This window comes from Bufo bufo, chromosome 2 (genome assembly GCF_905171765.1).
Source record: "Bufo bufo chromosome 2, aBufBuf1.1, whole genome shotgun sequence".
Lineage (NCBI taxonomy): Eukaryota > Metazoa > Chordata > Amphibia > Anura > Bufonidae > Bufo > Bufo bufo.
This window is the reverse complement of record NC_053390.1, coordinates 689,422,255-689,448,009: the sequence shown is the minus strand read 5'-3', so window position 1 is coordinate 689,448,009 and position 25,755 is coordinate 689,422,255. Positions and strand designations below refer to the sequence as shown.

The 25,755-nt window shown below is 45.4% G+C and overlaps 1 protein-coding gene across 2 annotated transcripts in view; it reads left to right on the top strand.

The window, feature by feature from the left end:
• The first annotated feature begins 805 nt into the window (after positions 1-805).
• FBXO8 (F-box protein 8) overlaps positions 806-25,755 on the top strand; it is a 45,519-nt gene continuing 20,569 nt past the window's right edge. The window contains exons 1-3 of one of the 2 annotated variants that reach the window (XM_040418677.1): positions 806-923; positions 15,011-15,100; positions 21,063-21,373. In XM_040418677.1, the coding sequence (XP_040274611.1) occupies positions 21,072-21,373 (302 nt within the window). In that variant the 5' untranslated portion in view covers positions 806-923; positions 15,011-15,100; positions 21,063-21,071. The remainder of the gene's footprint in view (positions 924-15,010; positions 15,101-21,062; positions 21,374-25,755) is intronic. The other variant, XM_040418678.1, reaches the window with a different exon arrangement.

The window sequence follows — 25,755 nt, the reverse complement described above, 5'->3', positions numbered from 1 at the left end:
ACCAAGGCGCGGGCCCCATGTATGGTATATACTTACCTGCTACCCGTCACCCGCGTCGCTCCGGATCCCTGCACCGCTGCATCTCCACGTCACTTGGATCAAAACATCCGGCGACGGGGGGAGCAGCCAATAGCAGGCCACGATGGGGACAAGCCCCTTTAAGGCTATTGGCTGCTCCCCCCCAGTCGCCAAATGCATCAGTGGTGGCCGTGCAGGGATCCGGAGCGACGTGGGTAAGTATAATCCAGACATTGGGGGGGATCTTTTAGATATCAGATAACCCCTTTGAACCACCATGTGTGCTAAATCACGAAAAAGGTGTCTGGTCACTAAGCTCTCCTCAGGCCCAGTTATTCAGGGGTTAATGCAGCATGCTGTAGGTGAGGTGTTTGTTTCTGCCATTTTCCCTCTAGAGCTTGAAGAAAAGGCCATAAATAAGGTGTATTTCTACTTGCCACCCCTTCCCCCACCTCTGGGGGGGCTTTGGGAAAAAGGGGAGAGCTCCAGGACAAGTTGGCAAATCTGAAAATGTAATGAAGGAGTCGTGAACATGGAGGAGCTCTTCAGGCAGAGCGTGCAGATCGCATCCTCTGTCTGCTGGGACTGTGTCACTGATAACTCTGCTACATCCCACTTCCTGCGCTAGTAATGTGTCCTGTCACACACAGCAGAGTGGAAGAGCCAGCACACACACAAGGGGCGGGGCCTGATCGCCCAGGAACAGGAACACACTGTTGCCATAGCTACACAACTCTTTCCCATAGGCACGGAGCGCGTTTGACCTAATCGACTTGCCGTCGCCTAGTGACATCAGAGTCACATGACCTGGCTAAAGAAAAAAAATATCAGTGGGAGCTTAGGAAGCTGACAGCTCCAGAGTGTGGAGGGTGAGGATCGGGTGCGGGGCGTCTGATGGGATCGCGGTAAGTGGCCTGAGTGGTGTATGTACTGTGTGTCTGTGTCCCACTGCTGCATCTTCTGCACTCTCAGATCTATGCCCCCCCCCCCCAACCTAAAAAAAAAAAGTTACTCTTTTGACTGGACAATAGTTAAAGAAGGATTCTGCCTAAAATGTTGAGTGTAAAGGTCAGTTGGTAGGCGGCATTCACTCCTCCATGTGAACAGTGCCTAAAATAAGAGCGCTTCCCATCAGAGGACACCTATGTGTTATTAGTAGGGCTGTGGTTGGAAGTTCAGCCTACGAGGTTCGGGTTCTGATCCGCGGTAGCGGAATCCATGAACCTTGTACGCCGAACTTGAAAACACAAGTTCACTCAACACTAGTAATTAGGGCCCCTATCCGTATACAGGGGCCCTCCCACACTGAGCTGTGACTATCCCTGTAGGAGTGCATGGCTGGGAGCCAGGGAAGCTGTACAGAGTGATGCATGTCCTACATGAAGCTATGGTAACCCCGTCATAGTACCACACTTAGTCACCATAGCCAAAATTCTCCATCATGGCAGCTCCTTGTTAGGCCTCATGCACACGTATCTATTTTGCGGTCCGCAAAAAACGTATCGGCAAAAAATACGGATGACGTCCGTGTGCATTCCGTATTTTGCAGAACGGAACAGCTGGCCCCTAATAGAACAGCACTATCCTTGTCCGTAATGCGGACAATAGTAGGACATGTTCTATTTTTTTTGCGGAACAAAAATACGGACATACGGAAACAGAATGCACACGGAGTACCTTCTGGTTTTTTTTTTGCGGACCCATTGAAAAGAATGGTTCTGTATACGGTCCGCCCCAAAAAATGGAGCGGACACGGAAAGAAAATATGTTCGCGTGCATGAGGCCTTAGGGCTTGTTCACACGAACGTGCCGTATTTTGCGGTCCGCAAATTGCGGATCTGCAAAACACGGATGCCGCCCGTGTGCCTTCCGCAATTTGCGGAAAGGACGGCCCTTTATAGAAATTCCTATTCTTGTCCGCAAAACGGACAAGAATAGGACACGACTCAATTTTTGTGGGAGCCACGGATACGAACAGCACACAGAGCTCTATCCACATTTTTTGTAGCCCCATTGAAGTGAATGCGTCCGCACCCGAGCCGCAAAAAAATGTGGCTCGGATGCAGAACCAAACCACGGTCGTGTAAACGAGCCCTATATACTGATCAGCTAATGGCTGCCGGTCCGTCTTCAGGAGCCCCCGTGATCGACTGTTATGTCGGGGGGAGGATGACGTCATCGATGGGAACCGTCCACGCTGTGTATATACACGTATAATATCTCACGTACAGCATATTTGGGTGATTTTTCGAATCTTGAAAACCTGTTTCGGTCGCACCGCCTCCTTTTTTAGTCACTTTAACAGCTCAGTGCAGAACAGAATATTCTCTTGAGTGTGAGGAACAGTCGGGGGATTTACAGCCTGGTTAGAAGTCTTAGGGTACATTCACATTTGCAGTTTTTGATGCATTTTTTTTAACCCAAGCCTGGAGCGGAAAGCCTCGTATAGCCCCGCCTGTGTCTCTGATGGTGATGCAAGTCTCTGGAATGTATTATCCGGAGCAATGCCCAAGACCAGTGCGGCTTCCAGGATTGCATACGCTTCCCTACTTGTGGAGAAATCCATCCTCGCCTGCTTCCTGGCCCCTTCACTGCACTTCCAGTCTCCCCCTGTATGGATGGGGTCACATATGTTGCTGCAGCCAATGACCTGGCCTCAGCAGTGACGCATCCCCAAGCAGCACATGACCCAGTAGTGACATGCCGTTTGGGGACACGTCAATGGCTGCAGCAGTGCACGTGACCATGACCCATGAAGAGCGGTGGGGAGCTGGTGAGTATGGATTACTCCACAGTACCTCTGCCTGAGGGCAGGGGGCGACTAAAAAAGAAAAACTGGACACCCCTTTTAAAAAAAATATTATTATTTTTTGTCTCTTTAATATAGATGACTTATCCATAAGATGGGTCATCACTATCAGGGCAGTGGGGTCTGACTTCCTTACGCTGTGTAGGTGCCAGAAATGGCCCTGCAGCTCTCTCCCATTCTAGTGGTGAGGTGGGGTCAGCCTACTGTCTAATGTATATGGGAGAGCCGGACCCTTGCCTGACCTATGAAGGATTGCGCATGTTGTGTTTCAGTATGTACTGCTAGAGCTGGCGTTCTCCGCTGACAGCACGCGTAGCCTCGTTTGCGCGCGGGCGTTCTCCGCGGACAGCGCGCGTAGCCTCGTTTGCGCGCGGGCGTTCTCCGCGGACAGCGCGCGTAGCCTCGTTTGCGCGCGGGCGTTCTCCGCGGACAGCGCGCGTAGCCTCGTTTGCGCGCGGGCGTTCTCCGCGGACAGCGCGCGTAGCCTCGTTTGCGCGCGGGCGTTCTCCGCGGACAGCGCGCGTAGCCTCGTTTGCGCGCGGGCGTTCTCCGCGGACAGCGCGCGTAGCCTCGTTTGCGCGCGGGCGTTCTCCGCGGACAGCGCGCGTAGCCTCGTTTGCGCGCGGGCGTTCTCCGCGGACAGCGCGCGTAGCCTCGTTTGCGCGCGGGCGTTCTCCGCGGACAGCGCGCGTAGCCTCGTTTGCGCGCGGGCGTTCTCCGCGGACAGCGCGCGTAGCCTCGTTCGCGCGCGGGCGTTCTCCGCGGCCAGCACGCGTAGCCTTGTTCACGCGCGGGCGTTCTCCGCGGCCAGCACGCGTAGCTGGTCTATGTGTCTGTGAAAACCGCGGATGCCATCTGTGTTTTACGGATCATTAGAAATTATTTTTTAGCTGCATGCTGTCCGTGAAATATGGATGACACACGGACAGCAATAAACAAACACACTGATCCTTCATGGACATTTTCACGTAGGCATCACTGACCATATTTTCACGGATTTGAGCACGGACACGGATGTTTGCATGAGGCTGAAGTCTGAGGGACAAGAGGAGTGGTTGGTGGTAGCAGAGTCCAGCTCTCATCATCAGACCCTCAGAAAGATGAAGACTGGTTCCTATGAGTAACTGCTCCACTTTCCCCATTGTCTTCTATGGCTGGACATACATTTTAGGTGGCCACTGGCTAAACGCTATCCCTCCTGACTGCTCCATACATGTGTACGCCCAGCTTATCACACCCCTATAGGAGGATTCCTCTGTGTCTCATCCAACCACGTATAGCTGGAGAGGACCATGTCTCGTACAGCATTCCTATATAGGGCACTGTAAAAGCACACCCCTTGTGCAGGAATGGCGAGCACAAAAGCTTTGATACTTGAGCTCCGGCCTTAGACCCTACAGGGAAACTTCCCGGGGGCCCGCCTAAGCCCTCCTCAGTAACAAGATGGCTACAGGTGCCCTCCGGAGTCTTCAATTAAACTGTATTGCTATCCTGAGGCAACTGGAGTAGGAGGATAGGATGTGATGCTGGCCACCACAGTGGGACATCTTCTGGGGAGGTATCTTCTGCTGCAGGAGCAGTATTTTTTGGTGCACTGTGGTATTTGGTACTTCTAGGGCAGTATATTGTGCTGTAGTATGGTATTTGGCTCTGATGGGGTAGTATTTTGTGCTGAAAAATAGTACTGCTGGCTCTGCCTACTTGTGTTGGCACCACCATTTTTGTTGGTTCTGCCTTCTGTCAATTTGGACCCGCCTACAACTTTGGGCCACTTTTAAATTTTTCCAGAGCCACTTTAAAGGGGTTGTCTCACTTCAGCAAATGGCATTTATCATGTAGAAAAAGTACGACCACCCTGCAATCCATCAGTGGTGGTCGTGTTTACCGTCACTTCCATCATAAGAGAAAGGATACACTTTTCAGCACTGTAAATATCCAGCATTTGCATTATACATTGAAGGTGTATGCCGGGAAGATTTCCCAGTGTATACCTTTAATGTATGCCATAGGCCCATTTTAAGCAAAAAAAAAAAACACGTATACTAACATAGTAACATAGTACATAAGGCCGAAAAAAGACATTTGTCCATCCAGTTCGGCCTGTTATCCTGCAAGTTGATCCAGAGGAAGGCAAAAAAAAAAACCTGTGAGGTAGAAGCCAATTTTCCTCACTTTAAGGGAATAAAAAATTCCTTCCCGACTCCAATCAGACAATCAGAATATCTCCCTGGATCAACGACCCCTCTCTAGTAGCCATAGCCTGTAATATTATTACCCTCCAGAAATACATCCAGGCCCTTCTTGAATTCCTTTATTGTACTCACCATCACCACCTCCTCAGGCAGAGAGTTCCATAGTCTCACTGCTCTTACCGTAAAGAATCCTTTTCTATGTTTGTGTACAAACCTTCTTTCCTCCAGACGCAGAGGGTGTCCCCTCGTCACAGTCACAGTCCTGGGGATAAATAGATGATGGGAGAGATCTCTGTACTGCCCCCTGATATATTTATACATAGTTATTAGATCTCCCCTCAGTCGTCTTTTTTCTAACGTGAATAACCCTAATTTTGATAATCTTTCAGGGTACTGTAGTTGCCCCATTCCAGTTATTACTTTAGTTGCCCTCCTCTGGACCTTCTCCAGCTCTGCTATGTTTGCCTTGTTCACAGGAGCCCAGAACTGTACACAGTACTCCATGTGTGGTCTGACTAATGATTTGTAAAGTGGTAGGACTATTTTCTCATCACGGGCATCTATGCCCCTTTTGATGCAACCCATTATCTTACTAGCCTTGGCAGCAGCTGCCTGACACTGGTTTTTGCAGCTTAGTTTGCTGTTTATTAAAATTCCTAGATCCTTTTCCATGTCAGTGTTAACCAGTGTTTTACCATTTAGTATGTACGGGTGACTTGCATTTTTCCTTCCCATGTGCATAACCTTACATTTGTCAGTGTTAAACCTCATCTGCCACTTATCTGCCCAAGCCTCCAATCCATCCAGATCCATCTGTTGCAGTATATTGTCCTCTTCAGTGTTAATTACTTTACACAGTTTAGTGTCATCTGCGAAAATTGATATTTTTTTTCTATGCAAGCCTTCTACAAGATCACTAATAAATATATTGAAGAGAATACGGCCCAATACTGACCCCTGAGGTACCCCACTAGTGACAGTGACCCAATCTGAGTGTGTACCGTTAATAACCACCCTCTGTTTTCTATTACTGAGCCAGGTACTTACCCACATACAGACGTTTTCTCCCAGTCCGAGCATTCTCATTTTATATGCTAACCTTTTATGTGGTACAGTGTCAAATGCTTTGGAGAAGTCCAGCTATACGACATCCATCGATTCGCCGCTGTCAAGTCTAGAACTTACCTCCTCATAGAAACTGATTAAATTAGTTTGACATGACCGATCCCTCACAAAGCCATGCTGATATGGCGTTATTTGCTTATTTCCGTTGAGATGCTCTAAGATAGCATCTCTCAGAAAACCTTCAAACAGTTTACCCACAACAGATGTTAATCTTAGGCTACTTTCACACTTGCGTTTGGAGCGGATCCGTCTGGTGTCTGTACAGACGGATCCGCTCCTATAATGCAAACGCTTGCATCCGTTCAGAACGGATCCGTCTGCATAACTGGTTTTTACAGATCTGATTTTTCACTTCGTGAAAACTCAGATCCGACAGTATATTCTAACACAGAGGCGTTCCCATGGTGATGGGGTTGCTTCAAGTTAGAATATACTAAAAGAACTGTGTACATGACTGCCCCCTGCTGCCTGGCAGCACCCGATCTCTTACAGGGGGCTGTGATCCGCACAATTATTGTGCGAATCATAGCCCCCTGTAAGAGATCAGGTGCTGCCAGGCAGGAGGGGGCAGACCCCCTCCCTCCCCTGTATTAAATGTGACCAGTGCGGCCCCCCTCCCTCTATATTCATTGGTGGCCAGTGCGGCCCCCCCTCCCTCCCCAGTATTAAATGTGACCAGTGCGGCCCCCCTCCCTCTATATTCATTGGAGGCCAGTGCGGCCCCCCCTCCCTCCCTCCCCAGTATTAAATGTGACCAGTGCGGCCCCCCTCCCTCTATATTCATTGGTGGCCAGTGCGGCCCCCCTCCCTCTATATTCATTGGTGGCCAGTGCAGATTCCCAGTATTAAATGTGACCAGTGCGGCGTCCCCTCTCCCCCCCCCCCCCTAATTAAAATCACCCCCCCATCATTGGTGGCAGCGGAGAGTTCCGATCGGAGTCCCAGTTTAATCACTGGGGCTCCGATCGGTTACCATGGCAGCCAAGATGCTATTGCAGTCTTGGCTGCCATGGTTACTTAGCAATAAATAGAAGCATTATACTTACCTGCGAGCTGCGATGTCTGTGACCGGCCGGGCACTCCTCCTACTGGTAAATGAGAGGTCTGTGCTATAGGCAATGCGCGGGGGGGAGGGAGGGGGGGGTGACAGCACCTGCCAGGCAGCAGGGGGCAGTCATGTACACAGTTCTCAGTATATTCTAACTTGAAGCGTCCCCATCACCATGGGAACGCCTCTGTGTTAGAATATACTGTCGGATCTGAGTTTCACGATCTAACTCAAATCCGATGGTATATTCTAACATAGAGGCGTTCCCATGGTGGTGGGGACGCTTCAAGTTAAAATATACCATCGGATTGGAGAAAACTCCGATCTGATGGTATTTTAATAGGGGACTCCTGACTTTACATTGAAAGTCAATGGGGGACGGATCCGTTTAAAATCGCACCATATTGTGTCAACGTCAAACGGATCCGTCCCCATTGACTTGCATTGTAAGTCTGGACGGATCCGTTTGGCTCCGCACGGCCAGGCGGACACAAAAACGCTGCAAGCTGCGTTCAGGTGTCCGCCTGCTGAGCGGAACGGAGGCCAAACGGTGCCAAACTGATGCAGTACGGATCCGTTCGGGGCCGCTTGTGAGAGCCTTCAAACGGAACTCACAAGCGGAACCCCGAACCCAAGTGTGAAAGTAGCCTTACCGGCCTATAGTTTCCAGGCTCTGTTTTTGGACCCTTTTTGAATATTGGCACCACATTTGCCATGCGCCAATCCTGTGGGACATTCCCTGTCAGTATAGAGTCCGCAAATATCAGAAATAAGGGTCTGGCTATGACATTACTTAATTCCCTTAGGATACGGGGGTGTATGCCATCCGGTCCTGGCGATTTGTCTATTTTAATCTTTTTAAGTCGCTGATGTACTTCTTCCTGGGTCAGACAGGACACTTTTAATGGGGAATTTATTTTTACATTCTGCATTTTATCTGACAGTTTATTTTCCTCAGTGAATACATTGGAGAAAAAAATATTTAACAGCTTTGCTTTCTCCTCATTGCTCTCTGCGACTCCCCCCTCATTACTCTTTAAAGGGCCGACACCTTCAGATTTATACTTTTTAACATTTATATAATTGAAGAACATTTTAGGGTTAGTTTTATTCTCTTTGGCAATTAATCTCTCGGTCTCTAGTTTGGCCGCTTTTATTTGTTTTTTACATGTTCTATTTTTTTCCTTATAGTTTTTCAGTGCTTCCGTGCTACCCTCCTGTTTTAGTGATTTATATGTTTTCTTTTTGTCATTTATTGCTTTCTTTACAGTTCTGTTTATCCACATTGGTTTCTTTTTGTTCCTTAACCTTTTATTCCCATACGGTATGTACCTCTCCCAATGAGATTTTAGGATGATTTTAAAGATATCCCATTTTGTGGCTGTATTTTTATTTTTGAGGACTTTGTCCCAGTTAGTTAGGCCTATGGCCTCTCTTAGTTGGCTAAATTTAGCTTTTTTGAAGTTTGGTATTTTTGTTCCTCCCTGTAGAAACGCTCTTTTGAATGATAATTGGAAGGTTATTACTTTATGGTCACTATTTCCCAGGTGTCCCCCAACCTGCACATCTGTTGTTCTGTCAGGCCTATTGGTTAATACTAAGTCCAGTATGGCCGTCCCTCTAGTCTGGTCCTGAACCAGTTGGGAGAGGTAATTGTCTTTGGTTATTGCCAAGAATCTGTTTCCCTTATGAGATATACAAGTTTCAGTTTCCCAGTCTATATCTGAGTAGTTGAAGTCCCCCATAATAACCACCTCATTATGATTTGCTGCCTTGTCTATCTCGTTTAGTAGTAGATTTTCTGTGGACTCTGGTATATTAGGTGGTTTATAGTAAACTCCTATTAGTAATTTATTGTTGTTTTTAGCTCCATGTATCTCTACCCACAGTGACTCCACATGTTAATGTCCCTCACTTTTATATATTCCCTCGGTGTCAGCTTTAGACAGGACTTTACATAAAGGCAGACCCCTCCCCCTCTCCGGTTTTGACGATCCTTTCTAAACAGACTGTGACCCTGTACATTAACCGCCCAGTCATATCTATCATCCAGCCATGTCTCAGTTATTCCCACTATGTCATAGTCCTCCTCACACATCACTAATTCCAGTTCACCAGTTTTATTAGTCAGGCTTCTGGCATTAGTATACATACATTTGAGTATACATACATACACCTTTCCTTCTACTGTGTGGTAAAAAAGCATACCAACACTGCGAATGTGAATAAGGGCCTATGGATACTTTTGACATATATAGCGGGAGCTTCTCCGAGGCATAGGCCAAACATACGCTGCATATACAATGTGGATGCATCCTAAACCTTCCAAACATACAGTATGCCAACGGACACAATGGAAGCCGTGGGTATGTTACGGTGTATACAGAGCTATGGGGACTGGGTATTGCGGATGTGCTAGCGGCCATCTAGCAACCTCAGCTCTATACACAAAATCCTGGTGACAGGTTCCCTTTAACAAGTCAGTGGAGTCTTGTGTACATGCTGTGGACATTTTTTATGTGGATTCCATTTTGAAATCTGCAGCATGTTCATTAAAGGGGTTGTCCTGCCATTTATATGGATGGCCTATTGTCAGGACACCGGGCACCCCCGCCGATCAGGTGTTTGAAGAGGAGATGGTGCTCCATGCGAGGGCTGCTTCCTCTTCATTACACTGCTCGTTGTCTCGGAAGTTACGGCAGTGTAATGACGAATGAATAAAGCGAGTCCGTGATGTCCGTATGAATGGTCTGGATCCGTTCCGCAATTATGAGAAACGGGTGCGGACCCATTTATTTTCAATGGGGCCGGAAAAGATGCGGACAACACACACAGTGTGCTGTCCGCATCCGCACTTCAGTTCCGTGGCCCCGAACTTCCTTTCCGCGGCTCTGTAAAAAAATAGACCATGCCCTATTCTTGTCCACAGTAGCGGACAAGAATAGGTATTTTCTATTATAGTGCCGGCCATGTGGACATGGCCGGTGTCAGTGTTTTGCGGATCCTCACTTGCAGACAAGAATAGGACATGTTCTGTTTTTTTTCGGGAACGGAATTGCGGATCTGGAAGTGCGGATCCAGAAATGCGGATGCGGACAGCACATAGTGTGCTGTCCGCATCTTTTCCCGGCCCCATTGAAAATGAATGGGTCCGGACGTGTGAATGGACCCTTAGCCGCCGCTTCAGGAGATGTCACACAGTGTAGTGAAGAGGAAGCAGCACATGGAGCACCACCTCCTCTTCAAACAGCTGATCAGCGGTGGTGCCGGGTGTCCTGACCATAGGTAATTAATATAAATGGCAGGACAACCCCTTTAATTTGTCTGCATATTTGCTGATAGAGTTTTCCCATTGAACTCAAGGGAGTTCAAAAATCCATCTAAATTCTCAAAACAGAATGGTTGTGCGGATCTGTGAGGAACAGGAAATTGCATCACTGTGTGACAGGAAAGGGAAATTCCTCCATTTTGTGACTTGCGTCTCACCCAGCAAGACAAACCAGTCTCTACCACCATTTAAAATGTACGCTCTACGCTGGCGTCTGTGTAACACAATATGGCACCCAGTTATGAGTAGCATGAGGTGTTTTTAACAAGAAATTACACACAAAATCTGCCCCAAAATCCGCACTTCCATGTCACAGTCCACACAACATTTAATTGCGGATCTGAATAAAACCTGTGACAGGCGACATTTTCTACTGACGTCAGTCAGGTGTGAGTCTTAGGAAGCAAAGTGCAGAAGGTTCAGTCGGCTGCCGTCATCAGACATTCCTGTCTCTCCTTATCAATATGTGATATTTTACTATTATTAATCTTCATATCTTCTATGGGATGTATTGGGGGAGGGGGGTCCTGGCTCCATTACCTGAGGGGTGGGCAGTACAAGAATCGGCCTAATTTAGACACCAGCTTATCTGCATTAAATCCCAGAGTGGATTAAACTAAATGAGGTCACGCAGCTTATCTATATGGATTGTGCTCACTGTAGTTCTGGGAAATCCTACAAAATATTATATTTGCATTTTACCTATTAAAAATGCGATCCATACTAAAAACAAAAAAAAAACATAGTAATTTGGAAAATGAAGAACTTGTGACAGTATGTATTGTTTTTCATGTGTTCTCTCATGTCATGCCATGTATTTTGGATTGAATATCTCTTAAAGGGGTTTTCCAGGAGTAGAATATTGATGACCTATTCTCAGGATAGGTTGTCAGTATCTGATTGGTGGGGGTCCGACTGAATGTTTGACTGCTGGGACCCCTGTTACCATGATCTCTGGGGGTTCCAATCACATGCTTCTCCTTTAGGTTCCTTTCACACGTCCGCAACGTGTTTTGTGGCTCCGCTAAACACAGACAGCGGCAATGTGCGTTCCGCATTTTGTGGACCGCACATTGCCGGCACTAATAGAATATGCCTGTTCTTGTCCGCAATTGCGGACAAGAATAGGACATGTTCTATTTTTTTCGGGAACGGAATTGCGGACCCGGAAGTGCGGGTCCGCAATTCCGTGTCCGGGCAGCACATCGTGCTGCCCCATAGAAATGAAAGGGTCTGCAATTCCGTTCCGCAAAATGCGGAACGAAATTGCCGACTTGTGAATGGACCCTTGGGGTCCATTCACACGTCCGTAAGTGTTCTGCGGATCCGCAAAACACGGACACTGGCAATGTGCATTCCTCAATTTGCGGACTGCACATCGCCGGCACTATAATAGAAAATGCCTAATCTTGTCCGCAATTGCGGACAAAAATAGGACATGTTCTATTTTTTTTTGCGGAAACGGATGCGGAAGTGCGGATCTGAAAATGCGGATGCGGATCCGCAAATGCGGATATGGACCGCACATTCCCGGCGCCATTGAAAATGAATGGGTCTGCACCTGTTCCGCAAAATTGCGGAACGGAAGCGGACCCATTTTGCAGACGTGTGAATGGACCCTTATCCTGTGGATTGGCCCGTTTACTGCCCGATGATATTGATTTTCGTTGAATATCGTCACATCTTTTTTTTTTTTCTACAGGAGCGCAGTTTCAGTCCCTGCTATTAATCCTGGCGCGGACTGCAGGGACTGACGCAGTGCTCCAGATGACTGGGCCGTGATCAGGGCAGTACCAGTAGTCTGCCCAACTTCTTCTCCTTATTAGCTATACTTGAAGCTATTAGCTATACTTGAAACGGCGGTGTCCGTCCTGAAGTCTGTAAGAACGGCAGCAGACGCAGAGAAGGAGGCGCGCCTGTATCTGCTGCAATTATTCTGTGACTGAGGGAGGCCCGGGGGAGCCCTGAAATCTATAGCCTGCTCTGGGTTCTGTATAGGCAGGCTGCAGCTTCAATTAGTCTGCCAAAAACTGTTCCTTAACTTCTCCTTGCCATCTTCTGTGCCCCCTTTCATGTCATTTAGGTCTCCTGTACACGACTGTATCCGTTTTTGCAGTCTACAAATTGCGGATCCGCAAAACACTGATACCAGCCTCATGCGTTTGACATTTTGCGGCATGGAACGTCCGGCCCCTAATAGAACAGTTCTATCCTTGTCCGTAATGTGGACAACAACATGAAATGTTTAATATTTTTGCGGATGCCATATAATGGACATACAGATGGGTCCACATCTGACCCGCAAAAAAATGCGGATCGGATGCTTACCAAAAATATGTTTGTGTGCATGAGCCCTTACATTGTACCACCCTGCTTTGCTCCAGCCCCTCCCCCACAGAGTTGCCATTCATGCACTTTGATCCCACCCTTGCTTCCGTGCCTCTCCAACCTTGCAACTGCTTTTCTCCTCTTACAGACATTGGACACCCCTTATTTACAGAGCACCCTTCTATATACCGGACACTCCGAATATATGGCTCACCCCTGACAGAACAATAAAAACGGTTATTGCCAGAAAAAATAAATAAAAAATCAAGATTATAATTGGGAATTGTCCATAAAGTAGGGGTATTCTCAACCTGCGGCCCTCCAGCTGTTGCAAAACTACAACTTCTAGCTGTAAGCTATCCAGGCATGCTGGGAGTTGTAGTTTTGCAACAGCTGGAGGGCCGCAGGTTGGGCATGCCTAATATAAAGAATATAATGTATTGAATTGTGTCTTGGTATTTTTTCAGTTTAATTAACAAGAATAAGAAAAATCGAGACTCAAAAACGAAAACCGTCCATAGGGTTGAAAAAAATTGAGATTTTATTTTTTGGCAAAATCGCTCAGCCCTACCTGTGGATAAGGGATAAGTTTAAAGTACTTTTAGGGAATGTGTCACCAGCAACTCCATGTCCAGCTGATTGTATAGACACATAGCTGAGGTTCACCTGATTAAAGCGCTGGTTTTCTTTTGTTGATCCGAGGCTCTGTTCCGATATTTTGACACTTTTTCTTAATATGCAGATTAGGCCTTTGAAGCAATGAGGGCGTCACCATTGCTCTTGTTGCACCCAAGCCCCACCTATTTCTGTGGTCAGCCCCTCCCTTGCTGCTTTGGCAAGACCAGGCAGTGACAAAGCAGTGAGGGAGGGGCCGGCCACAGAAAGGAGCGGTGCTTGGGTGCAACAAGCACAATGGCGACGCCCTCATTGCACCGAAGGCTTACTCTGCAAGTATCATAACTCAGGAACGGAGCCTCGCATCAACAAAAGAAAACCAGCGTTTCAGTCGGGTGAACCACAGCTATGTGTCTATACAATCAGTGTGATAGGCAAGTTGTTGGTGGCAGATTCCCAAATGGTTTGTGCCAAATTTTAAAGTAAATACGTCATGAGAAAATGACCTATGTTTTTATGGTAAACATTTTTAAAGACATTTTGGCCTTGTTATTTTTAATTTTCCACGTCACTATCTGTGCTTAAAAATTCTAAAATCCTGTACTTGTATTAGGCACCTCTCCTAGGTTTGTACAAATCACTTTTCAATAGTTATCTCATTACCATCACAGGCAGGATTACAATGACAGATATCACTTCTATAAAGATAATACGGGATCCACAGCTTATGTGCTCCCTCCTGATCTCTCCACAGGGTACAGTATATGCCTAGAAAACTCCCTTCTAGAAGTCAATGAAGCCCCCTTCAGTCTACTGTTTCTGTGGCCCATGGGGCTGCCGTAAAGCATATCCCTTAATGCTGTTCACAGCTGCTCAGGCAAGATGGCCGCCCCATAACCATGTTCAGGAAATAGATTTAAAAAAATCTACACTCAGAAAATAAAAACAGACAGAAAACAATTCTAGGTGAGGCATTCCCTGTTATAAATGTAGAACTTTAGTACATAAGACTCAGGGGTTCATGCAAACGGAATAAAATACAGGTATCCACTTTGCTGTTCTTCTAGTGTGATGTGACTGTAAGTTTTAGGGAAGTGTATTCTAAGCCGTTTCCTAAAGAAAGTGGGATTCTAGATTTTCAGGAATGCTGGGAATTTCAACCTTCCCGCTATAAACTGTGACCGGTCCCTCTACGTTTGCAGTGTCATTTCTGGTATGGACTGGAATGCTATGCAGTCAATATTTCAACCCCTGTCACAAAAGTTGTGGGAGACCATTGATACGTTAAATACCCCCTAAAGCCTCATGCACATGACCGTATGTATTTTGCGGTCCACAAACCTCAGACTTGGGTCGGACATACAGATGTCGACAGCATATGGCGTGCATTTGTTGCGACCCCGCTGAAATGAATGGATCTGCATTAAATCCAAGAAAAAAGCTGTATTGAATGCAGGAAAAGACCCTGTGCACGAGGCCTGAAGGATGCATGTGTATGTAAAAATATCTGACATTATTCAATATGCATACATATTACTCTTCCACAGCGTAGCATGACAGTGCCATTGTTTGGTCGGTGCCGGCAGAAGAGCATGAACTGAGGAGCTGTGGGGCTGCGCTGTACCTTCCCGACTGACGTAAGTCAGCATTTTAGCTGGTTTGGAAACTTGTCAAAAAATGTATCATTTATTGTAAAGTTTATCCTGCGATATTTCCTTTCTTATCCCGTGCGACCTTACTTTCAGCAGTTCGCCGTTCATTTGATAGCTCTCGGTAGGGTTGTAGCGGGAATTATCGATACCCAATCAATACTTTTGTACCGGTAGCGCAGCCTAGTATCTGAGAACATGGTGCACGCTGCTCTCTTTAGCAGCACAGGGAAGAAGAAGGAGTCTCTCCCTTACACCCTACTGTGCCGCTGCTGCCAATAAGAAGAGAGAGGGGCGGAGGAGGGGAGGGGCTGTGGCCACTGCGCCACCAATGATAATAACTCAGCCATTAAAATATATATAGACGGCGGGTGCCGGCGCCAGAATTACATAGCTGGCACCCAGCCTCTATGACGGAGCGTTTAGATCCTCGGCAGTTAACCCCTCAGGTGCGGCACCTGAGGGGTTATCTGCCGCGGATTGCAGCGCACTGTCATAGAGGTCGGGTGCCGGCTATGTGATTCCGCCACGGAACCCGCTTCCTGTATTTGTATTAAAAGGTTACTTATCTTCATTTGTGGCGCAGTGTGCCCCCTTCTTCCAGTACTAAAAACATTGGTGGTAGTGGCCACAGGGTCCCCTCTTCATTGGTGGTGCAGTGGCAGTTGTGATCGGAGCCCCAGCAGTGTAATCCTGGGGCTCTGATCGGTTACCATGGCTGCCAGGACACTACTGAAGCCCTGGCTGCCATGGTAATCTCCCTGCTGCTGTGTGTACAGGGCAGCAGGGAGAGTGTGAGGTCCTATTCACCCTAATAGAGCTCTATCAGAGTGAATAGGACAAGGGATTCAGAGATCCCAGGTTCTAACCCCTAAGGGGGCTAATAGTTATTAAATAAAAAGTTTTAAAAAAAAACGTTCCCAATTTTACATATAAAATATATAAACAATAAATAAATAAACATATTACATATCGCCACGCCCAAAAAAGTGCAAACTATTAAAATATAAAAAAAATCTCATATGTGGTGAACGCCGTAACAAAAAAAAAAAACGCGCAATTCGCCTTTTTTTTGTCACCTTGTCCCCCCAAAAAATAGGTTCGGACTGTTCGAATATGAGCCGGACTTTCCTTAAAATGTGGAATGCACATACTGGAACAAGCCGTGGACCTGTGTGATCCTCACATACTGGAACAAGCCGTGGACCTGTGTGATCCTCACATACTGGAACAAGCCGTGGACCTGTGTGATCCTCGCATACTGGAACAAGCTGTGGACCAGGGTGATCCTCATATACTAGAACAAGCCGTGGACCTGTGTGATCCTCATATACTAGAACAAGCCGTGCACCTGTGTGATCCTCACATACTGGAACAAGCCGTGGACCTGTGTGATCCTCACATACTGGAACAAGCCATTGACCTGTGTGATCCTCACATACTGGAACAAGCTGTGGACCTGGGTGATCCTCATATACTAGAACAAGCCGTGGACCTGGGTGATCCTCATATACTAGAACAAGCCGTGGACCTGTGTGATCCTCACATACTGGAACAAGCCGTGGACCTGTGTGATCCTCACAGAAATACTGAGCCTTAAACACCAAAGCTGTTTAACAGAATAATTGGCCATGTTGCCCAATGCAACCAATCCCAATGCAAGTTATATTTTTCACTTGTAGTTTAAAAATGAAAGCTGTGCTGCTATTGGTTGCTGGGGGCAAAGCATGCATAGTGTTCTCTATGGTGTGCAAAACTAGTCAAAGTCCTGCTGTAGGACATGTAGGACGTTTCCTTTTACATACTTAACATTCATGAGCTTAAACCCACTCATGAGCATCCACTTCTGAGTGGGGTTTCAATGAACTCCACCAATTTACAAATTTGCCAGTATCGTCTCTGAAAATTGAAAACGACATGTCCTTCACCTTCTCGCTGCTGGGAAAGCAAAATGTCGAAAGTGTGAGAATTCCTATAAAAGCTCAGAATCGGTTTTGAGTGACGATGATGTCACTTATTTTTAGAAGTCCCAGACTGCAGTTCCTCAGGTCTTTGGTTCCCTCTTTGTTCTCCATGGTAATTGTATCTGTTTACTGTACCTTTTCCTCTACCGCCTAAACAACATTGTACTCTTGTCCTAAAGTAAACAGTCTCTACCTCATTTCACCTCTCGCCTGTCACAAATGTACAGGGCAGGGGGGTCTGCACAGTGTTACTTCTCCCAAGCTTCTTTTTCTTTTTTGCCTGTGATCTATTTTAAGCACACTTAAGTTACTTTGTCCTGCGCAACTCTTTTAGCACAAAATTAAGCTGCATTTTAAAGTTACTGAATGTAGCAAAAATCCCCTAAAATCTACTGACTGGTAATCTATATTATGAACATGCAATATATTTATATATACATATAAAGGGATAATTTAATCCCACAAATAACAGTATATTCATTAATTTCAGATTAAAGGGGTTCTCGGGCAATATATTCCCTAATACATTTCATTATTTATAATCACTTGTCTTGTCTAGGGAGAAATCATCAGGGGAAATAAAATGGCGGCCGTCCTATTAATACACACAAAACCTGTCCTATCACACTGCAGGACAAGTTACTTCACAACACTGAGCTAAAGAGCTGCCTCATCCTCCTCTCCTACTTGTCAGGGATTATGGTCCTGAATACAGATTAATAAAATCTTCAGCTGAATCTCTGTAGGAATGGAGTCCATGAGGAGACATGAAGTACAGAGAGGATGGACAGGACACGCTGTGGTAATGGAGACTGCTCAGCAGCCTCATCTCCACCCTCCTCTCTGTACTTCATGTCTCCTCACGAAGACTGGCCATACACTTGTGTGTTTACTGTGATATTGGTCATGCAGCAAAATTACTCTGAACCAGTCAGAATTAAGAAACGAGCCAGGATGCATTCACACTGCATTTATATAGTGTATGTCGGGAGGAGACCAAGGTATACTGGTTTGACGGAGGCCACAAGAGTACATGCTTTTGGCTTTCATTGGGTGAATGGGGGCCTATGTGATACATTTGTCCTATTTACCAGGACCTTTCCAGGTGCATAGGCCAAACATATGCTGCAGTGTGAATGTGCCCTAAATAGTACGTGTTTTAACAACCTGATACAATGCAAGAACTTTATGGGAGACTGTTCTGTAACGATTTGTCTCCCTATGTATTTACTGTACACCCAATTTTATTCCCTCTTTCTCCTTCCATTTCCATTGATAGCTTTCAGAATATGAAGCGGCCCTTTTACACTGCACAAGATGTTTCATTTCTCTCCAGGAAAGTGACGACTGTTGCTGAACACAGATCAGTCACTCGGGGACCAATCATTAGCAGGGTTTTAGTATCTAACATTAGATTATTCTGTAATCTGAAATGCATTTTGGAAGATCAGCACAATGTCAGGATGATGCAAGGGGAAGACACTTCAAAGATTTTCCTCTTGTTCGGAGAGTAAAGTTTACTTCTTGGAAAACATTCTTTAAATATTTATAGCCGACATCAAGCGTTTCCTGCAGAATGAACTGGATATATTCATGAAAGCGATTTGATGAGGCCGCACTTTCAGACTCCTATGCCTTATTTATCAGCGCCAATCGCCTCACCAGATGATGCATTTTCCATTGTCTTCCAGTAAATAAAAGATGTGGTTACATCAGAGAAAATTGTGCATCAGGGTCCAGCGGGAATGGTTTCTTTACGGCTCAGGCTACTTTCACATCAGCGTTTTGCTTTTACAGTTTTGAGATCCGGCAGAGGATCCTAAAACCGAGTCAATGTGTTGTGAATGGGGTATGCTCCGTTCAGGATGCATTCCGTTTTGTGACCGGACACAAGCTGCGGTTTTGTGTTTGGTTATAGAAAAGGAACAAACCGGATCCGTTACTAAAAACAATGTAAGTCAATGGTGCCGGATCATTTTTTTTTGTATCCTAAAAAAATAAATAAATGATCCGTCACCCGTTGACTTGCCTTGTTTTTAGTGATGGATCCGATTTGTTCCATTTCGATTTAACACAACCGCATCCTAACAGAACAAATGCATCCTAATGTGTTAAAACGCAACCATTTTGGTCCGGTTTTGAGATCCTCTGCTGGATCTCAAAACCGGAAACCAAAGCACAGATGTGAAAGTAGCCTTATGCAACTTGGTGCTAAAATCTTTTGCTTTAAAGCAGGCATGCTCAACCTGCGGCCCTCCACCTGTTGTAAAACGACAACTCCCACAATGCCCTGCTGTAGGCTGTTCCGGCATGCTGGGAGTTGTAGTTTTGCAACAGCTGGAGGGCCGCAGGTTGAGCATGCCTGCTTTAAAGGAACATTTTAAGCCAAACCAACACGCTAGGGGAGATTTATTAGTACTGTCTTTAATCTAGACACCTTCAAACTAGACCCAGTAGAACTTGGCTAAAGATTTCACATTACCATTATTTTTCCATTCTTCTGATCCGTTTGAGCAGTTTCCGTCAGAGATCCATTTTTTTAGATGTAAAAAAAAGTATTGTGTGTGTGTGTGTGTATATGTGTGTATGTGTGTGTATATATATATATATATATATATATATTATATACACACACACACACACACTGGATATAAAAAGTCTACACAATGTCAGATTTCTGTGATGTAAAGAAATTAGACAAAGATAAATCATTTCAGAACTTTTTCCACCTTTTAATGTGACCTATAAACTGTACAACTCAATTGAAAAAACAAACTGAAATCTTTTAGGTAGAGGATAGAAAAAAATATAAAAATAATGTGGTTGCATAAGTGTGCACACCCTCTTATAACTGGGGATGTAGCTGTGTTCAGAATTAAGCAATCACATTCAAAATCATGTTAAATAGGAGTCAGCATACACCTGCCATCATTTAAAGTGACTCTGATTAACCCCAAATAAAGTTCAGCTGCTCTAGTTGGTCTTTCCTGAAATTCTCCGGCATTGCATGGACTGTGGTGCAGGACAGGGAGACCGCTCCCTCAGGCCATGCACTAGGCATAATACAATGTATCAGTTTTGTTTGGAGCGTTCCTTTAGGGTTTTGTTCATGCAGCAGATTTTGGCGCAGACTCTGTGCCAAAAATTCAAACGCGGCCGGGTGCTGTTCGCCTCCCATTGTTTTCAATGGGAGGTCTCGAAGCTCTTCGATCGGCAGTTAGAAGCCACAACCGCACCTAGAGGGGACATATCGCTTCTTGGCGTAGTCTCCAGACAGATGCCACTGGAAGCCGTGGTAGGTGTCCATTCAATGAGGCTAAACCAAGAGCAGACTGAAATGGCAGAGGCTTCTGCTGCACAATACACAGCAGATTTTGCAGAGGCAAAAGCCGCCATGTAAATGGGCCCTTAAACTTCTACCCCCCTATGAACAGTCTGTTCCCACTTGGCGTGACAACGAGGGAACAAAAATGATGAACCCGGATGTGCACATGTTTCATATAATGGAGAGCGGGAGACAAGTGTATCAATCCAGGAAAAGGAGAGCAGCCTGAAAGATATGTGAAAATTTGCAGACTCCTGGAATGTTAAAAATGTAGAATCGAGGCCAATTGAACAGTGGCACTGTACTTTCATTAAACTTTTGATATGTTGTAGGCACATAGGGTCTAAGCGCTGAGACCCCCACTGATCACTAGAACAAGGGGCTGCATGAGGCTGGAGTGAGACTGCCCCATAGACTTTCCATAGTGTCCTGCAGTGAGAGAGAAAGCACTAGAGATTGGTGGGGGTCTCTGCGCTCAGACCCCAACTGATATAAACTTTAGATATCTCCCTATAACATATCAAAAGTTTAATGAAAGTACTTTGCCACTTTATGATTAATATATTCATAGGTGCCCTTAGTTCCTTTATTGCATTACATCTTGCCTTTTTATTGATTTTCATTTTCGACCTTTTGTACTAATTACTATTTTATTAAACAGGGATCACAGATGGGTCAAGGGCTCTGGAGAGTTGCAAGAAACCAGCAATTTCAGCAAGGATACATAGATCAGAGCTTCTTATCTGCGGAACATGACAGCAATATGAACCACCGGAGACACACCCAGGGAGGCATCGATCTCTACCATCTACTAAAAGCCAGGAAAGCAAAAGATGAACAAGGGTTTATTAACCTTGAAATGCTGCCACCCGAGTTAAGCCTTACTATATTGTCCTATCTCAATGCAACTGACCTGTGCCTGGCATCCTGCGTATGGCAAGACCTGGCTAATGATGAACTGCTTTGGCAAGGGTAAGTAATGGTAGCAGAAGCATGATGGGTGTGGAGAAGACGTATGGATGGCTTAGGTTGTTTTTCATTGCGTTCATCACCTACATTGGGAAAGAATCACGTAGTGCGCACCTAACTAATAGCGCATACTTCTCCCATAGACCTGCATTGTAGAAAAAATAATTATGCTACACTATGTGTTTTTTTTTTTTGTAGGAACAGAGTAGTGGATTATGTGTTAAAAAACGGGGGAAAAATTATAGAGATGTGTGTGTGTGTATGTGTGTGTATATATATATATATATATATATATATATATATATATATATATATATATATATATATATATATATAGCACTGCCACTATACAATAAAAGGCGCTGTGAAGAGACCGCAGCGCTCACTGGCATTGCGCTGCCTCCTCAAACAGCTGATCAGTGAAGGTGCTGGGTGAACCCCATCTAGCCCGTCCTGAGGATAGGTCATCAATATTTTTTCTCTTGGAAATACCCTTTAATGTGGCTAAAATTTGTCCGCAGAACTTAAATATGAACCTATGAACCTCCTCCTTATGGTCAACGGATACTTTTAAGATGTCCAACACAAGATCAGATAAGCGCCTGTAGCAACTTTTCTTAAGTAGAAGATGCCTCCAAGTATGGTGGAAGCCTGCCAGAGCTTAATGGGAATACACTTAATACAGCCATTCATGTTTTCTCTATAGTCCACAGCTTCAGCCTTTTTGTTTCTTATTGATGACCTGTTTAGTTTCTCCTTCCATTTCCTCAAATTTTCTGATAAAATATGCTAGTTGAGTGGAAACACTAATGACCCATAAATATCACAGGCCGCTGCGTGGACTGCATGACGTTCCAGGAAGATACCTTCCATATTGTTTATGCTGGTAGTTCAATGACCTTCATTTATGTACTGTAGTCTAGGATTATTTTACTGCTGCATTAACCTTGGCTTGAAAACCATCCTTCTCACAAACATAGATATATTCTTAAGTGAACTTCACTCTTGGCCTTTCAAGTCATTGGAACATACTTTTTGAAATTGCTTTAGAAGTTCTCAAATTCTCATACTCCTAGCTCAACCAAGATAGAAACCATCATGTCTGAACTTAGCCTTTGTTCACATCTCTCCTACTGGCCTCTGTCAGAAATGCAAAAATATCTCTTCCTATAAAAAATGTTTTTGTACTGTTTCCCATTACAAATATATAAATAGACAACTGGGTGTTTTTACAGTTTTCTGTTTGAAGGAGGGGTCATTTCTAATGATAAAGGGGTATAAAAGTTCACCTCTAATGCTCTGAATTGTCTCGTGTGGGATTATGAATATGAAGCCAAAACGCTCCTACGTTCCTTCAGTGCCTTCCTTTAAAGGTGTCTTGTATTTCATTCTTGTATTACTTCTGGGATAATTGCATGGCACTGATTTTATGGAAACTGAGCTCCGTAGGGTCTCTAGAGAGTTTTGTGGTTTACTGCTGTTTGGGAACGGAGGTGGGATCATAGGTAAGAACAGTGGGAAACTGTCCTCTAGAAATACCCACAATGTCTGAGAGTTGTACGTCAAAGGTCAATTATGTTGAGCTCAAAAGCACAAACGTTGAAGTGCTCACCATGATTTTAGCCCACTACTCCAGTTACCTCAAGTGATTGATGTGAAACCTGAATGATTGGATTCAGATGGTACTTAAATAGCACAATAGACGTAGGATTCAATCCGAAGAATTCAAGAAATACCTCTGGACAGAAGGATACTGCATTTTGTGCATAGAAGCTGAGTGATGGGACATGGTGGTGAAATCATCATTTGTAAGTGACTGATCTAATCACAGAAACCACTGGCAGCCGATATTGTGGTGAACCTGCTATTGAGCCAATGTCCGTTCACAAAACCTCTTGTGGAATTAATGGACAAGAAAACCGTAAAGGGTCATTCTAGCGTTTTATTAGATTGATGGAGGTGCAACACCTAGCATCCCCCTGATCAGCTGTGCTTGGCAGCTACCCGTGCCGGAAACGAAAGATTGGATGGCGCTGGAAGCAGAAGGCGTCATCCACCATTGGAGCTGAGCTGTAGTACTATCGGCACGTCTCGTACTATACAGTACTATCGGCAAGTCTCGTACTATACAGTACTATCGGCACGTCTCGTACTATACAGTACTATCGGCACGTCTCGTACTATACAGTACTATCGGCACGTCTCGTACTATACAGTACTATCGGCACGTCTCGTACTATACAGTACTATCGGCACGTCTCGTACTATACAGTACTATCGGCACGTCTCGTACTATACAGTACTATCGGCACGTCTCGTACTATACAGTACTATCGGCACGTCTCGTACTATACAGTACTATCGGCACGTCTCGTACTATACAGTACTATCGGCACGTCTCGTACTATACAGTACTATCGGCACGTCTCGTACTATACAGTACTATCGGCACGTCTCGTACTATACAGTACTATCGGCGCACCGGTTATCGAAGTATCGATACCCAATAGATATTTTTAGACCAGGATCTATTCGATACCGGGATTTGCTATTTACCGATATAGCCTAGTATCTCTTAGAGAACATAGTGTGGGCTGCTTTCAGCGCGTGCCATGTTCTCCTCAGCAGCACAATGGAGAAGGAGAGAGTCCCCTTCCTCCCCACTGTGCTGCTGCCACCAACGAGGAGAGGAGAGGGGCTGTGGCCACTGTGCTACCAAATGAAGATAATTAACCTATAAATACAAATGTAGGATGCAGGTGCCGGCAGTATCACATACCTGGCACCCGACCTCTATAACAGGGCGATGCAATCCGCCGAACCACGGCAATTAACTCCTCAGGTGCCGCAATTGACGGGGATTGCAGCACCTTGTCATAGAGGCCGGGTATGTGATGCCGCCAGCACCTGCACCTTACATTTCTATTAACAGGTTAATTATCTTCATTGGTGGCGCAGTGCGCCCCCCCAACCCAGTATTATAAATCATTGGTGGTGCAGTGCCCCTCCCCCCCAGTATTATAGTGATTGGTGACAGTAATGGTATAGGAGTGATCCGTACCATTGAAATGAATGGGACGGCTTGGGTGTAATTACACCTGCTCAGCGCTGCAGATGCAAGATAGGTCATCAATAAATATAACTTGGACAACCCCTTTTAAGCCCTTTGTAAATTTCAAAGGTTACATTTGACCCCTCAGATTAGTATTTTTAAATGCCCTTATTTGTCATTTATTGTCTTTTTTACAGGAGCTGTAAGCCTTGTGGGATTTAATTTTAGCTGTTTATGCATGTTACCTACAGGAATAAGTTTCTCAGTATAATTACCCAACGTAGATTTAATTATCCTTTGTTATTATGTGACAGTAGCTACTCCAAGTCTATGCTCTGAAAAGCTGCCCTCAACTCTGGGAAAGGTGTTTTTGCCCTCCCAGCCAGAGTTTGCTTATTAGGCTACTTTCACACTGCCGTTTCTGGGTCCGCCTGTGAGATCCGTTTCAGGTCTCTCACAAGCGGCCCAAAAACGGATCAGTTCAGCCCAGATGCATTCTGAATGGATAAGGATCCGCTCAGAATGCATCAGTTTGCCTCCGTTCAGCCTCCATTCTGCTCTGGAGGCCGACACCAATGTCCGTCTGACGAAACTGAGACAAACGGATCCGTCCTGACTTACATTGTAAGTCAATGGGGACTGATCCGTTTTTACTGACACAATATGGTGCAATTGAAAACGGATCCGCCTCCCATTGACTTTCAGTGTAAGTCGAAACGGATCCGTTTGCATAATCATGAACAAAAAAAATAAATAACATTTTTTGGTAATGCAAACGGATCCGTTCTGAACGGATACAAGCGTTTGCATTATAGGTGCGGATCCGTCTGTGCAGATACCAGACGGATCCGCACCTAAACGCAGGTGTGAAAGTAGCCTTATAGTTCAGAATATAATTATATTGTGGTCACTATTACCTAGTGTTTCATAAACAGTGACATTCCCAACATGCTCTTCATCATTAGAAACTACCAGATCCAACAGAGCATCACCCCTAGTGTGATCTTCTACAAACTGGCCCAAAAAGTGGTCCTGCAGCAAGTTGAGGAATCTTCTCCTCTTTTCAGTTGAGGCAGAGCCATTACCCCAGTCAATATCTAGAAAGTTAAAATCTCCCATTATACGTATACCCAGCGGTGCAGCCTGCTCTATTTGGTTATTTGGACCCTCTATCTTTTCAGTAATATTGAGGGGTCTATAGATTTAAATGACAAAAAAACATGGTCTCAAAAGGAAGGAAATGCTCAACCCCAAATGCAGTTGTGCATTTATGCTCGGGGGAGCAGATACTGCGCTTGTGGTCTGTTGCTAAGGGCGATCCCCAGCAAAAAAT